The sequence below is a fragment of the Naegleria fowleri genome (assembly GCF_008403515.1).
Source record: "Naegleria fowleri strain ATCC 30894 chromosome Unknown tig23, whole genome shotgun sequence".
Classification (NCBI taxonomy): domain Eukaryota; phylum Heterolobosea; class Eutetramitea; order Acrasida; family Naegleriidae; genus Naegleria; species Naegleria fowleri.
Genome location: NW_025407955.1, coordinates 175,670 through 190,969, shown reverse-complemented (window position 1 = coordinate 190,969; position 15,300 = coordinate 175,670). Strand labels below are relative to the sequence as shown.

Here is a 15,300-nt window from a genome sequence, read left to right as displayed (position 1 = left end):
ATTACAAAACTCTTTTCATCTGAACTAAACAAACGACTACTTTAAAGATTTAGCAAAACATTTAGCGAGTAACATTCCCTTCTTCACAATATTAAACGTTGTGGGATTGATAATGTTGGGCACGTCCACATATGTTCGTTGTGATTTAATTCCCTGATTCAGCAAAACCATTCTTGCAGCCATGGCACAAACACTTCCTCCAAGATTCACATCACTCGCAAGTTGAGGCCAAGTGGTGATGGATTTTCCAATTTCCAAAAAGGACTCGAGTCCTCTTTCACTTGCTTCTACTGGATCCAAAAAGGAGAAGAGAAGTTTTTTCGCTTGCTCTGGTGTGAATTCTTTCAAATCAAGAAATTCTTTGGGCACTCGACCGTGAAGAATGGGATATGTTTGATCGAGGTCATATCTTTCAACATCCAAGAGACCCCTGTCACTTGCTTCCATCACCACTGGAATCCCTAACTTTCTGCATTCTTTTCTGAGAAGAACTTTGACTGGAAAGTTGTCACATTCATCGACAATCAAGTCCAATTGATTCTCTCCGCTTCCAATAAATGTTGAAATATTTTCGTGAGAAAGAGATTCATTGAAAAAGGTGACTTTTAAAAAGGGATCAATTTCTGCAATTTCTCTCTTTGTAATGATTGCCTTTGATTGTGTTTTGTTTTTCAAATGTAATTAAGTTAACACCTCCCAAAAGGAACGTTTCCCACACTTACCTTTGAAATTCCAAGTTCATGAACACGTGTTCTTAATCGATTCATATTGGTCAATTCCAAATGATCAAAATCCACCAATCTCAATTCTCCACAACCTCTCTCCATAGCCATGGTGAGAGTCACTGCATGTCCAGCGCTCAATCCAACCACACCAATTTTCTTGGTTTTCAACAATTCTAGTTCCTCTTGAGTGATTTTATACAAGTTTCGAATGGTTCTCACTCGAATGAATTCCTTTTCATCCAACAAATGGATCAATGTATTCTTCCATGGATAATACACCCAAACACCATATTCTTCTTGAGGTCTTCCATTCAACTTTTCATTAATGAATTGATTCGTCTCTTCTTGTGTGAGTGTTGGAGAAGGATTCTCCAATTTTATTAATTCTTTCAATTGAGAAAGAATGGTGTCCAACACAAGACAATCTGCACGTAAGGACAATAATTGAGAGAAAGATTCTCGATCTTGCTCATTGGCCAATCGAAAGAAGATGGGATCTGCACTTGTGGTGTGAATGGGATTTAACATGGTGGTGCACACACGTTGTTTCAAAGTTTCGTATAAACACGATGATGATGGTTGTGAATCTTCTTGTTTCAATGATTCCACATGAGAAGGAGAGGAGTTTGTTGATGTTGAAGACATTTGCATGTTGTTGTCTGTTGTGAGTCAGTTGTAATTACGCGTGTGTGTGTTCGTAAATAAACGATTTAATGTTCAATTTTCTTTTTGTGTGAATTCCACTCTGATCTGATGATCAGTAAAATGTTTGGATTCCAAACTGGAGGGAGAGGAGAGAAAAATCCAAAATTATCGAACGAATCGATCATTTTGATCCAAGTGGAACGTTTTGAAGAGATCTTCACAGCTTGGAGTTGTTTTCGATAGTTGTCACACAAGAGAGATGAAAATCACAATATCATTGTATATTTCCTTTTCGATTGTTGATGAAAATCACAATACATGTGTGTCATTATGCAAAAATTCCTTCCTTCTCTTGAATGAATTCTTTTGCATCTTTGAGTCGACCCATCAAATCCGTCAAATCATTCACACAATGAATTTCAATGTCATGAAATAACTCGACTTGAGAAATGTCATTGAAATCCACACTATTGTTGCTCTTTGAAAACATAACATCTATTTGCTTTAACAATGCCTCTCTTCGTTGTTCCAATAAAGAAATATTAATTTCTAATGGAGCTCCCAATGTTAAAAATGTCTCTATAATGTACATGGCAATTTTCTTTCGTGTCATTTCCTTTTTTGTCTTTTTGTAACGTTGAATTTCATGATAACACAAAACACCTTCTGGACAATAACTTCGACGAGCATGATCCAACAAGATTTTAAAAGTTTTTGGAGTTTTTCAATAATTGTTCCACATACGAGTCGACATGTTCATCCTCATGTTTTTGTCTTTTCCAATCCTTTAACCAATCATTTCGAATTTCATAAATGGCAGGCATCAAAACACTAATGATACTTTCCACAGAGAATGAAAAGAAGAGAATGAGACCATAAGGGACTAGAAAATCTATCAAACTTTGAACTTGTGGAACGAGACCCAAAATGATAAAACAAGCAAGACCGATGACTTCCACAATCAAGACGACAAAATTTTCTTTTTTGATCTGCCAAGTGTCACGATCGGCTCGAATACTCAAAATGATAGCAATGGCTTCAAATAAACAATAGACCATAGCCAATGATAAAATTAAGATTAAACAATTGGTCGTCAGAGTACATCCTAATTTAAATTCCAAAAATCCAGCGAATGTGAAAATTTTAGGTTTCGTTCCATGTTGTGACACATAAATTCCTTCTTCAATGCCACCCATCAACAACCATAGACATGTTGAAAAGATGAGACTAATGATATAAATTAGTACCACAAATTTGTAACTTGTGAGAAATTGATAAATTTTGATGAGTCTCTTCTCATGATCCGAAACGGAAATGTCACTTGTCGAAATTTCTTTGTTTTGTGTGGGTTCTTCCATTGTAAGAAGAGAATGTTTGGGAGCTATCTCTGCATTGCTTGAACAAGGTGATTTTGTTGTTAAGGCATTATTATTGAGCGAAGGAATAGAAGGAGAAAGCGACATTAAAAGTTCAACATTTCCATTCGTGTCATCACTAATCGTCTTTGACACACTTTGAGGTGTTTGAGGAAATAGAATTGTTTCTGAAGTTGTGGATAACGAAAATGGCGTGTTTCCAGAGATTGATGAGCAAGATTGAATCATTGGAAATGTCTTTTCTCCAATCTCCACAGAAGGCATCTTCCCACCACTGTCACTTGTCATGGATCCTTCAACCTCTTCCTCCACATCTTCCTCTTGCGTCACGGATCTTCTCCTCGTTCCCAACTTCATCTTGATCAAATTCAACTTGTAACTAAAATACAACAACAAACTTCGACATGTCGTTGGCAATGTCGCAAGAGGAGACAAACAAAAGCACCAACTATATAATCCACATGGAAAATATTTCCTTCCAATTATAATTCTTAAACAAAAGATGGTAATAAAGAAGAAACTGGAACCGAGAGTGAGAAACATGTGAATGATGTTTCTGGCTTTGACATGTTTGGAATGTCTTTTCCAGAGGATACCAAAAGAGGAAATGACAAGAAGAAGAAGATAATAGATGAGAAAGAGGAGTGTGATGGAGAAGGAGACTGAGGAGGTGTCAAAGATTCAAATGTTGGGTGGACATCACGCAAATGTTGGTGAAGAGAGGAGGACATCACGCCAAATGTCAAAAAGTATAAGTACAAAAAACTTGTTGTGAACATACCATAAGTATCGGGACAAATAGAGTTTTCAATGGTAGGTGTTTCTTCTCGGCTCAATCCAGTGGTGAATAATAATGGATGACAATTGGCAGTCGAGTTCAAAGTGTTGTTAAAGGTTGTGGCCAAGAGAGAGAACAAGATCGATGAATCACCACCATCCTGCTGGAAGGACAAAAAGCGAGGGATTAGATTCATTGTTTTGTATCAGGAAACTCATGAGTTTCTGGTTGTGGGTCGCATCGCCTTGAAAGTCTAACACACATTTTGACATCTGACAGGACCTCACGAAAATGTAAAGACACAATTCATTCAAGGTTCACAACCTTACCACAATGATTTTTTGGACAGAAATAAACCTGTGCTTAATAACGCTTAATACAGTAAATTGTATGGCCATTATTGTTCAAATATTGTAAATCCGATTAAAATAATTGCTTTTAATAATTCAATTCAAATACGAACACCAAATCAGTCAAACGTCGTGTTAATCGAAAAAAATCTTTTCAAAAAACTGACCATTTCCCGTCGCGCACGACAACACGAATGACAAGCACCACCACAAGCCATGTGTTGTCTTATTGCTCTGACCATTCCTCTACCAATCCTTCACGCCAAATGTCATCCATAGAAACCCTTCTCCACGAACCAATTCTCCATTCCGCACACCAAGGCCACCACAACTTTCTCACCAAATCAATCAATTCTTCATCATCATCATCAACCAATTGCTCCGAATATTATGAATCTGTGAAAGACAACAACAAACTTTCATTGTTATGGAGAACTTGTAACAAAATGACAACACCGCATCATTCTCACACCACTGCATCTTTCAAAAATAATTTTCCGATCCATGGTGTGGTGGATGACCATCGTGATGATGATGATGAAATATTCGCATCACCAACAAGACAAAACAACACATTTTCACATCAGAGGTCATGTCACATTCTCTTGACAGGCATGTCCATCTTGTATTTACTGTTTGTGGTGATTGGTATGATTCTACTGCCCATGTTGATTTATATCCATGTCATATCTGCCAAAGATGAAAGTATTTTTCACAACACTCAACACTCCTCGTCATTGCCATATTTGAAAACATTTTTTACGAGTGAAAAATTTCTAAATTCAGAAATACACAAAATTGAGAATTCTCTCTTATCAATGGCGAATAATGATCATGAAAGAGAGGACGTGATGGAACCTTTTTTCGTGTTGACCAATGAATCTCTTCAAAATTCAACATCCAATAATTCAACCAATTCGACATTTGACATTTTGTTTTTTAGAACCAAGACAATTACTGAAGTGAGCTCTTATTTCCAATTGATATTTGCTTCATTGAGCTTTTTTTCATGTGGTGTGACATTGGTGGTCTATTGTGGATTTTCTGAACTGAGAGGCAGAAAAAACTTTCCAATTTTAGTTGCGTTTATCATCACAGAAGGATTAAGTTTTGTGAAACATTTCTTAATTTTATTTGGATACTTTTTTGGAGTTGGATATGTTGAACAACATCCAACAAGAACAGACAAGAATCTGTGTTTAGCTATTGGGATTTTCGAATATGTCTTTAATTTCGCTTCCTATTGTTTTGGATTTTGCATTGTTTTGGACTTGTTAAGAGTCGTCTCTAATCCAATTAAGGGAAACAGAAATTTCATTCTCTATCACGTTATCATGTGGTCATTAGCTCTATTTTCACTTGTTGGTGTTGTGACAGAAAGTATTGTGAAAGAAGACAGCAACAACTCGTGTATTATTCTTCCAGATAATTTAATTCTGGGTTACGTTATTTATTCCATTAATTTATTGATGGCTTTTATTGGACTATGTATTTGTGCCTATGTTTGGACAAGTTTAAGAAATGGTCTTCCTGGTACTCAACAACTTCGAAATGGAATTATTGTTCGACAAGTCTTATTTAGTATTGTCATTACTATATCATTAATTGGAACTTTGCTTTCAAGTGTAATTCTTAAAAGTAGAATTAGTGACATTATGAATAGTATGGATAATGAAAAGATGGAAGACATTGCAATTGTCTATTTTGTACTATTTGCTCGTTACATGTCCTTACTAGTTTCTGGTATTGAAGGTTTTGTCCTTTCCATCATTCTCCTCTCAGATCCAATTGTTTTGAGACATTTGAAACGATTGAAGAGTTTCCTTTGCATGCTCACAGAAAATGAAAAGGGTGTGAATCTTTGGGATAGAATTAAAAAAAAGACAACAAAAAGCACCACCATTCGATCTCTCTATGCTCACATGTTGGATGGATTGGACGACGATTATGAACTCGCCTCTCGAAGAAGAAATCAAATTCAAAAAGCAAAAGATTCATTATATCATCAAAGATTACTCTTTGAAGGAATTATGGATGATGAAGGTTCTGAAGCTGATCGTGAATTGTTCTTGAAATACTTGGCACGAGAAGATGAACGATTTTTTGAAGACTCTCTATCGAATGTTGCCATTGATTATTTAGTGAGAAGAGATTTGATTTTTTGTGTCTTGTTGGGAACACAACATTGCATGAAACAATCTGCTCATCATGATCAAATTGTGAAACAATTTAGTAATTTAGAAATTACTTCTCATAGAAATACTTCTTATGGTTCACCAATTATGAAGAAACTGTTCCATGCCTCTTATCGATCCATCACTCACAAAGGTTTATTTAATTGTGTCACAAAACACAAAATTAGCATCACTGAGTATTATCCAATTGCTTTCCATCATTTGAGAGCGTATTATTGGGTCGATAATTTAAGTGGAACAATGAACATGGAAGGCATTGTTGAAATGTACAAACGTCCATTTGAACCAACTTCAGTAATTCTCGAATCGGTGAGAAATAATTTCAGTGAAGGAAAATCAGGTAGTTTCTTCTTGTTTACCTATGATTCACAATTTATGATCAAAACGATCACGGATGAGGAATTGAAATTTTTGTTGGAAAATATTCAATTCTTTTACAAGCATTACACGACATTTAGAGATACCTTAATTGTGAAAATATTTGGAATTTATGAGTTACGAATGACTGCAAACTTTAAAGTGAAATTCATTGTGGTAAATAATGCATTACACAATCGATTAGCCAAAGATCGTGGCTCACATTACGATGCTCTTTCCATTGACACTAAATTTGATTTGAAAGGAAGTTGGGTGAATCGAACCAATCTTCCAGAACTCGATCACTATTCACAAACATTGAAAAAACGTGGAGGATTAACAACTAGCGAAGGAGTTCAAGAAATTTCATCTTCTTCCTCTCGCCCAAACACTTTGCTGTTGGATAATGATTTTCACAAGAAACGAAAACTCGTATTGGAAAATAAGCAAATTTATACTCGTCTCATCCAACAATTAGTGATCGATTCCAACTTTTTAAAGAGTGTGAATATTATGGATTATTCTTTATTAGTTGGAATTGCTGAAGATGATCCAACAGTATTCTCTGTGGAACCTCTTCCAAATGAAATTCAATTTTATGAACCCTTCCACAAACTGTATAAGGGAGGAATTGAAGCAGTCGATTTGGATACAACATTCAACCGCTCTGTGATTCTCTTTCTTTCCGTTATTGACATTTTACAATTATTTAATATTGAAAAGAAAGTTGAAACTCTATTCAAAACTAAAATATTAAGAAAAGATCCAAATGGAATTAGTAGTATCGAGCCACTTCAATACGCAGAGAGATTCCAAACCAATGTTCTCTCGAAATTCGCATGTCGAGAAGATTTTTATCTCAACAAATTGAATTCCAATCAAACGTCATTAAGCTCTGGTTCACCGACACCTTCTTACATGTCGAGTGGAATTTCCATTTCAAGTAACGATGCAAATGGTTCAAGAAATTATCGAACGGGAAGTGAAATTGCATTTTCAGCAACACCTGTGGTTTCCTCTTTTGCGAGTGTGGATCGATTCAATCATTTGCATTCCCAGCTACAACAACCATTTGCAACAAGACAAGGAGATGCACATAATGATGGAGAAGAGCAAGGAAATCATCGAGATCATAGTAATGAGATTTTATTGACTGAATACAAAAACATCAAACTTTAGTTTGGTGCTTTTGTCAAAACTTGGTGATACTTTGACACCTGACACTTTGGCGCCACTTTGGACTGTTTTCTGTAAACTTTAAAAAAAAATGATTGAAAATCCGAAAACGAGAGGAGCCTCAGTTCCGGTTCATGTTGCTTCATCTCCCAATAATTTGGGAACACTTCATGGAAGAGCTTTCGGAATGAGTACTTGCGGATTGAATAATGATATCAGTTTGATGACTCGGGCAGAACACTCACTTTCTAAGGCACAATATGGACAAGATCCACCTGAGGAAAAACGGGAAATACCTTCGACCCGATTTGGAGTTACTATTGAGAGCAATGGGACAGCAGGAGAAGTGATACATCCTTCCGAACCACCTCTTGTATCCTATTTTAGAGAAAAGAAAGAAGCGCTGTACAAGAGAGAGCCTGTGGGTCACTCAAGCAAACACGTAAAATTTGTCAAAGAACATCACAAGGGAACCCTCACGTTTGGAGTAAAAACTCAATACAATGAGAGCGCAAAGAATGTGTTGTATCCCATTGACCAATACGAGCAAAATGAAATGGAAAAGGAACGTAATGAATTGTACAAAATATCTCACCAAGCATGGGAAGCTGGAGAGCAGATCAATAGAAATTACGACTGGGAGAATACACCAATCAAAGATCCACAAAGGCATCGATTTGGAAAAACTCTTCCACCTGAAATAGATGGAGCAAAGCAAACACTCTCTAATTATTACCAACCTCCTACCCCTCAACAATTAATTCATGATGAGCCAGTTCCCACCACGTCACAATTTGAAGGTAAAACCTTTGGAATGCGAAACAAAGTCGATGAATGGGGATCTATCGATTGTATTAGAGGCTACAATTACGGTGTTGACAAATATCCTGATCGTGGATTTACTGCTCCCATCATTCCTGGAACAGAACATATGGTTTTTGGTGTCAAATCCAAGCAAGACCTTGGTGCCATTGCAGTCCTTTCAAATCGAGTTGACATTCCAGAACGAGACAAGCCTCTTTCCAAAATCGAATTGCAAGAGTTTGTACAAGATGTAGTGGCTCAAGAAGGAGTAGAGTTTGATTCTGTTTTTCAGTACGCGACCGAGAAAATCGGTTCTGACCAGCTCTCTATTAATCAATTCCTCAATATTTTCAATAGTCTTTACAATTCATAAGACAATAAAAGTAACAGTTTAAATTATGTCCCATCAAGAAGGAATCTTAGTTTATTGACCGAAAGTCATCGCATAAATATTAATAACAAAAGTAGCTACAATTTCATCATCTTAAAATCTCTTCTTTCCCTTGACAATATCAATAATATTGAAAGGATAGAAAGTACTGTAGTATTTCCGAAGAAAAAGTGTTGTTATGATTCATTAATATTATCATCATCAAATTATGAAACAAATCCGTTACAGATCATGGAAGATAAAATTCGTATTGGCAAACAAAACGAACGAAATTCAATACATAATGCAACTAAAATAACGTACATTTCTGCCATCAACATGACAAGATTCCACACATACAAGCCACGCAAACAAATAGAAACCATGGCTCCTCGCAAAGCAGTATATTGTGCCAAGTTTGGTGATTCATAAGTCCAACCAGTAGAGGTAATTCTAGACTTATCTCCGGATGGTGTTGTTGTTGCCGATGAACGCTTTTGGAATCTTGCTTGTCCAAGTGTGCTGTTGGTGTTGTTGGTTCGACGGAGGATGGTTCTGCTGTTTTGGATGAGTTTCTTGAGCATTTTTATTTGATGATTTCGTTTGAAAAAAAATTCTATTCCTTCAATTCCATCACCCTTACTCCTGTTGTTACAGATCTGTAACCTTGAAAGATGAGTTTCAATATTAGAAAGGCTTTGTTGGGCATGAATCCATCCACTGAAAAAGTTGAAGGAATATCAGAGGTGAATTCAAAACATGAATTGGAAACGGTACCTCTTCAGAGGGAGAGAACGCTTGAACCGGTGATTATGAGCGAGGAAAGAGTTGATATTCCTGCTCAATTCGATGCAACAAGAAGAAATGATCCTCAACAAGAACGGACTCTAAGACTCAAAGATACAGAAAACACAAGTCATCTCATCAATGAAATGATGAATAACAACCACGTTCCTTCTCTTCCATTGGAGTGCTCCTTGTTTCATGAAAACTCTAATAACTTGATGACTCCAGGCGCATCATTATCCTCGGAAAAGCAACTCAACAAGCCAACACCCACTCCAAATTCATTCAAGGAAAGAGCATTGGAAAGACAAAAACATATCAATAGCCTTGCTCAAAGGATTCATCATTTGGGAGTTGCAAAGAATGGATCTTCTTCCAACTTAACCCTCTCTCCTGTACCAATAGCAAAGCCTTCCACTACTCAACAACCATCAAGGCCCAACCAATCACCGTTCGATTTCCAAACCATGAACAAAAAGAAAGAGATTGAGAAACGTTCGTACTTAATGTCAAGATCATTCAATCGGTTGCATGTTGAACCAACGCCTCTGATAAGGATGCATGCTGAGTCCCTAAGAGAAAATTCTCGCAAAAGATTTCTACCATCCTGTAAGCAAAGAAGAATGATTTCAAGCACTGGTGCTGCTTCGCTAGCGTTAAAGGCCACACACCAGTTGGAAACTATTTTGGCAGATTTAGAGCTGAGTGGAAGTGATAATGAGAGGAGGGTCATTGCTGGCACACATATCAATGAGGTGGCTCGTAACCTATTCGAAACAACTGATCCAATCTCAACGACATCCCGAACAACAAGGAATAGTTCCATGAATGTTGTAAGGCCAGAGGTACCAGAATTTGTGCTTGAGAATCATGTCTCTAAGGACACTTCAGTCAAAGTGATTCGACCTGGGTCAGAGGAAATTCGATTCTCTCAATGGAGAAGCGTTTATCGAAAACTCTGAAGAAGCCTCTCACTCATTCAGAAGATCATTGTCTTTGCTTTTTCTCATAAACAAAATATGAGATCGTAATTCTAACACCTACCACATGCTCATTATTTTCAAAGAATTCTTTTCCTTACGAGAAATCATTTGGTTGACCAAATCGTTACAAAATTAAGAATGCAACAATTTAACTCAAGTATAATTTAGCTTGCGAGTTTGTTGGACATGGTACCTTCGTAATTTAGCAAAGACCAATTCGAATAACAAATCGATTTGAAAAATGAGTCGAAAGCTCATAAGCCAGTTCAAGGTGTTTTCTGCACTTGTTGGACGTGAGAAGAATAGCACTACTGCTTCATCATCATCAAAACCAATGGTCAGCACATGTTCAACCATTCTGATTGCAGGACAGTTGTTTAAACCTCTGAAACCCATCATGGATGAGACGAGTAAAATCATTTGGCTGTGCGAAAATGATCGGCACGAATTCACTGTGATCAAAATTATTCATGTTGAAGAGTTGGATCAATACGAGTCAGGAGAAGCGAATGAAGAGCTCTTGGAATTGTATAAAAAGATATTTACTTCCCATGTGCTTCATATCCGAACTGAGATTATTGGTAATGAAATTGTGGTCATTTCGCCATACTATGGAGAGAACTTACAAGAATACAGGGATCGATTAAGAGAGAGGTTCGTCCATGATGGTGAAAATGTTGTTCCTGAAGCCTCGACAGTATTACAGATCATTCACCAATGTTCAGTAGCTTTGAAGTCTTTACATGATCGTTATCTCATACATCGTGATGTCAAACAAACAAATATCTTCATAACAGATTCGAATGGTTATGTGAATGTTGTTGTTGGAGATATGGATATGGTAAAGAATGTGGTGGAGGTTAATGATGAAGACCTTGAAAAATTGCGTGAAAAATTGGGAAGTAACTCGTCTCTTTTTAACCGAAGTACCGAATCGATTGGTACTCCTGGATTCATTGCTCCTGAGCTGATTTACGAAGAAAAGTTTTGTGCAAAGAGTGACATTTGGAGTTTAGGGATGACCATGTTAATGTTTATATTTAACAAACAAGAAACACTGGACATTTCAAAGAAAGACCCAAGGAAAATTAATGACCAATACTTAGAACTGCTCTTCAGTAGTCACCAACATTTAGATGATCAAGACACATGGAATGACATTCACCACCTGTTACGAAAAATGTTAGATAATAATACCGAAGAACGCTATGATGCAGACGATATTATTACTTTCATATTTTCTGAGAATTATACCCAACATAGTACTTCAACCCTATTCTCGGGGTATCTCTTCCTTAGAGATTCATTTAGAAACAACCACAAGATTTCCTTGATGGCGATTGAAAAGAATGGATCAATGTTGAGTGCTGCACCTCCAGAATTTAAAGAATCAAAAGAGGTTGTGTTAAAAGCTGTCACAGCCAATCCTACTTCACTCCAATATGCAGCAGAACGATTCAAAAACGATAAAGACGTACTAATGGCTGCTATTGGTTCAGAAAATGGTTGGATGTTGCAAATGGCCTCCAAGGACCTTTGTAACGATTTTCAGCTCGTTCTTTGCGCTGTCGAAAAAACAGGTTGGGCTCTCCAGTTTACCAGTGAGGAATTGAGAAGTAATCGACAAATTGTGGAAGCGGCTGTTCGTAATTATCCTCTCTCGCTTTCTTTTGCATCACAGGAATTGCAACAAGAATTGAAAGATCTTGTCTCTCAATATGACCCCCTGCAAAATCTAATTGAACAAAGAAATGCATTACAAACAGATGATCATCGTCCTGAATCATGGTACTTCAACAAACAGGAAGTTTTCGACTGGGCCCAAAGTCCCAATGTCGATGCTGAAATTATTAGAAATATATTCTCCAAATACTATTTTGACCTGGAGATTATGGTCGAACTTATCAAAAAGATTCATTATTCAACAAGCTTATCTATTGAGGAGAAGCAAGATCTTTTACGTTTAGCTCCACATGAAAAGGAATTTTGGATTCAAATGGTCCAAAATGATGTTGTCACATTTCAATATGTACCAGAGAAATTAAGAAATGATCGAACGCTTGCACTCATCGCAGTTATTAATTATGGAAACAATTTAGAATTTGTTTCTCAAGAGTTAAAGAAAGACAAAGAAATAGTACTTCAATCACTTCGTTCGAACTTTGGTGCGTTTATGTTTGCTTCTCCAGAATGTCGTAATGATTTTGAAATTGCCTCGACAGCTGTTGGTAGCTACGGATTATTACTGCAACATTGTTCAGAAGAGCTTCAAAATAATAGAGATCTCGTCTTGAATGCTGTGCGAAAAGATGCGAGAGCCATTTATTTTACCTCGCCACAGCTTCATATGGATAAAGAGATTGTATTGACAGCCCTGTCAAAGGGTTTAGACTATCTTCCCCCTGAACTTGCCAATGACATGGAATTCATTGAAAAAGCAGTTCAAACCAATGGGTTGATCTTGCAATATGTTTCTCATGATATACAAGAGAAGCAAAAAGAAATTACGAAAACTGCTGTAAAACAATGTGGTCTGGCTATTCAGTATGCACCACTTTCCATGAGAGAAAACAAATCACTTGCTTTAATTGCTGTTGAAAACAATGGACAAGCTCTTCAGTTCTTGTCTGAAGATTTGAGAAACGATGAAGAGATTTGTATGAAAGCCGTGAGAAACGATGGAGATGCTTTACAATTTTGTTCTTCCATTCTTCAAAACAGAAAAGATATTGTCATGACTGCAGTTACAAGCACTCCAAAAGTCCTTAGATATTGCCCAGAAGAGTTTCGAAATGATTATGAGGTCGTTTTACAAGCGGTAAAAGTCGATGGAATGTTATTGGAGTATGCTTCGCAAGAATTGCAAAACAATAGCGACATTGTTCATGCAGCAGCAAAATCTAATGGATATTCTCTGAAATATGTAACAAAGGAGGAGGTGAAATGTGACAGAGAAATTCTTATGGATGCAGCCGCAAGTAATCGATTTACATTAACACTCATTCCATCGTCATGCACATTTTACAAATATGATCGAGAATTTATGTTGTACGTGGTAACAAGAAACGGATTGGTTTTGGAATATGCCACCCCAGATCTTCAAGATGATTTCGAGATTGCCTTAGCTGCTGTGAAAGAATCTGTCCATGCTTTCGAGTACGTTTCAAAAAGATTGAAAGGGGATAGAGAATTTATTTGGCATGCTGTCAGTATGACTCGATCAATTGCATTTTGTGGGGCCTCTGAGGATCTTAGGAAAGATAAAGAATTGGTCTTGCAGGCTGTTAAATTCAATGGAAATGCTCTTCAATATGCTCTGAATGATTTAAGAAATGATTTTGAAGTCGTACTTGAGTCCGTGAAAGAGTTTGGCTTTGCTCTGAGGTTTGCTTCTCCTGAAATGAGAAACAACAAACAAATTGTATTGGAAGCGGTGAAAAGAACAGGAGAGGCTTTGCAATATGCTTCTAAGTCTTTGAGACATGACAAGGAAATTATTTTGGAAGCACTAAAGGAAACAAGAAAAGCAGTCAACTTTATTCCACATTCTCTACTCTCCAACCTGCATGACTATTTACAAGAGTGTTCTGTTGACCATGAATCAAGAATCTCTCTTGAGGTACAAAAATTGACATGACAGACCGTACTACAAAAGTTGTAATGTCAATGCCATGTCGTATGTCTTGTAATATTTTTCTCGAGTGAACAATCTTAAAAGACGGACAATACAGGGAAGAGGAGCACCCAAAACAATACGAGTCCAGTAATGTAGGCACATGCCAACACAGGTCTACTCATGTTGAAACTTGGAAGTCCCATCAAATTACAATAGGCATGCAACACAATCGCAGCAATAATGCTTTTGGTTTTTCCATAAATATATCCACAATAAAGTCCAAAAACAAATGTATAGGTCAATTGAACAGCAACATTCAAAATAGCAGCTCTCAGCTCCATGTCACCATGTAACACATGTTCAATAATGTGATGGCAATGGGCGACTCCAAAAAGAATGGCACTAACTAGAAATGACGTCATCATGGAAAATCCACCAAAATAATGTAAAATAAAGTAGAGACAACTTCTGAAAACAACTTCCTCAGTGATTGGACCAATCACAATGGATCGAAACGAAAATATTGCCTCTTCTGATTTATCAAATCCACCTCTCTCATATTTGATGACATTTTCTTCATTCATTAAAAACTTTGGATATTGTTTTAAAATTTCAAATAAATCATGGCAAAGCTCAATAAATTCCCTTTTCAGATATTGAACAGATTTTTGTAAGAATGGAATAATCTCTGACACGGAAGTCACACTCTCAACATTCAATGCTTCAGCAATAGGACCTAAAAACAAACACGAGTTCAAAAACAATGCTGCTATCACACCAAATAGTTGTGAAAATATTCTATAAAAGTCAATTCCCATCATAGCACTAAATCCTAACGATTCCGATCCTATGAATTCGTTACTATTTTGAGTAGTACTAATGGTGGTGGTGGTAGTGATTGTATGATTAATACTAGTGCTCATTAAATATACAATCCAACAATACACAATCGAAATGACCGTAGAAGCTAACGCTGAAATGGTTCGTTTTCGAATTTGTGAAGGATCATTCCGAGATTTTGCTAAACTTCCTTTCCACATGTAGAGTGATCCGACATACAAACCCGAGAGGATCACCGAATGAAAGAGAGACAACACGATGGATGTTGTTGTGGATGACATTTTTTTTGTGAAATGCCA

General features: G+C 36.8%; 9 protein-coding genes across 9 annotated transcripts; 4 read left to right on the top strand and 5 right to left on the bottom strand.

The window, feature by feature from the left end:
- Positions 1 to 36: 36 nt before the first annotated feature.
- On the bottom strand, positions 37 to 1,376 carry FDP41_001332 (uncharacterized protein; the record flags this gene model as incomplete). Its single annotated transcript, XM_044703937.1, has 2 exons — positions 37 to 651; positions 723 to 1,376. The coding sequence occupies 2 exons, from the start codon at positions 1,374 to 1,376 to the stop codon at positions 37 to 39; spliced, it is 1,269 nt and encodes a 422-aa protein (XP_044564377.1).
- A 322-nt stretch (positions 1,377 to 1,698) lies between these two features.
- Positions 1,699 to 1,983, bottom strand: FDP41_001331 (uncharacterized protein; the record flags this gene model as incomplete). The annotated part of the gene is made up of 1 exon (XM_044703926.1): positions 1,699 to 1,983. The coding sequence occupies one exon, from the start codon at positions 1,981 to 1,983 to the stop codon at positions 1,699 to 1,701; it is 285 nt and encodes a 94-aa protein (XP_044564376.1).
- A 91-nt stretch (positions 1,984 to 2,074) lies between these two features.
- FDP41_001330 (uncharacterized protein) lies at positions 2,075 to 3,720 on the bottom strand (the record flags this gene model as incomplete). The annotated part of the gene is made up of 2 exons (XM_044703915.1): positions 2,075 to 3,408; positions 3,528 to 3,720. The coding sequence occupies 2 exons, from the start codon at positions 3,718 to 3,720 to the stop codon at positions 2,075 to 2,077; spliced, it is 1,527 nt and encodes a 508-aa protein (XP_044564375.1).
- Positions 3,721 to 4,068: 348 nt separating this feature from the next.
- FDP41_001329 (uncharacterized protein) lies at positions 4,069 to 7,605 on the top strand (the record flags this gene model as incomplete). Its single annotated transcript, XM_044703903.1, has 1 exon — positions 4,069 to 7,605. The coding sequence occupies one exon, from the start codon at positions 4,069 to 4,071 to the stop codon at positions 7,603 to 7,605; it is 3,537 nt and encodes a 1,178-aa protein (XP_044564374.1).
- Positions 7,606 to 7,693: 88 nt separating this feature from the next.
- FDP41_001328 (uncharacterized protein) lies at positions 7,694 to 8,779 on the top strand (the record flags this gene model as incomplete). Its single annotated transcript, XM_044703892.1, has 1 exon — positions 7,694 to 8,779. One exon carries the CDS (start codon positions 7,694 to 7,696, stop codon positions 8,777 to 8,779), a length of 1,086 nt encoding a protein of 361 aa, XP_044564373.1.
- Positions 8,780 to 8,890: 111 nt separating this feature from the next.
- On the bottom strand, positions 8,891 to 9,360 carry FDP41_001327 (uncharacterized protein; the record flags this gene model as incomplete). The annotated part of the gene is made up of 2 exons (XM_044703881.1): positions 8,891 to 8,945; positions 9,101 to 9,360. 2 exons carry the CDS (start codon positions 9,358 to 9,360, stop codon positions 8,891 to 8,893), a joined length of 315 nt encoding a protein of 104 aa, XP_044564372.1.
- Positions 9,361 to 9,483: 123 nt separating this feature from the next.
- On the top strand, positions 9,484 to 10,524 carry FDP41_001326 (uncharacterized protein; the record flags this gene model as incomplete). The annotated part of the gene is made up of 1 exon (XM_044703870.1): positions 9,484 to 10,524. One exon carries the CDS (start codon positions 9,484 to 9,486, stop codon positions 10,522 to 10,524), a length of 1,041 nt encoding a protein of 346 aa, XP_044564371.1.
- A 262-nt stretch (positions 10,525 to 10,786) lies between these two features.
- On the top strand, positions 10,787 to 14,182 carry FDP41_001325 (uncharacterized protein; the record flags this gene model as incomplete). The annotated part of the gene is made up of 1 exon (XM_044703859.1): positions 10,787 to 14,182. The coding sequence occupies one exon, from the start codon at positions 10,787 to 10,789 to the stop codon at positions 14,180 to 14,182; it is 3,396 nt and encodes a 1,131-aa protein (XP_044564370.1).
- A 74-nt stretch (positions 14,183 to 14,256) lies between these two features.
- FDP41_001324 (uncharacterized protein) lies at positions 14,257 to 15,282 on the bottom strand (the record flags this gene model as incomplete). The annotated part of the gene is made up of 1 exon (XM_044703848.1): positions 14,257 to 15,282. The coding sequence occupies one exon, from the start codon at positions 15,280 to 15,282 to the stop codon at positions 14,257 to 14,259; it is 1,026 nt and encodes a 341-aa protein (XP_044564369.1).
- Positions 15,283 to 15,300: the final 18 nt, after the last annotated feature.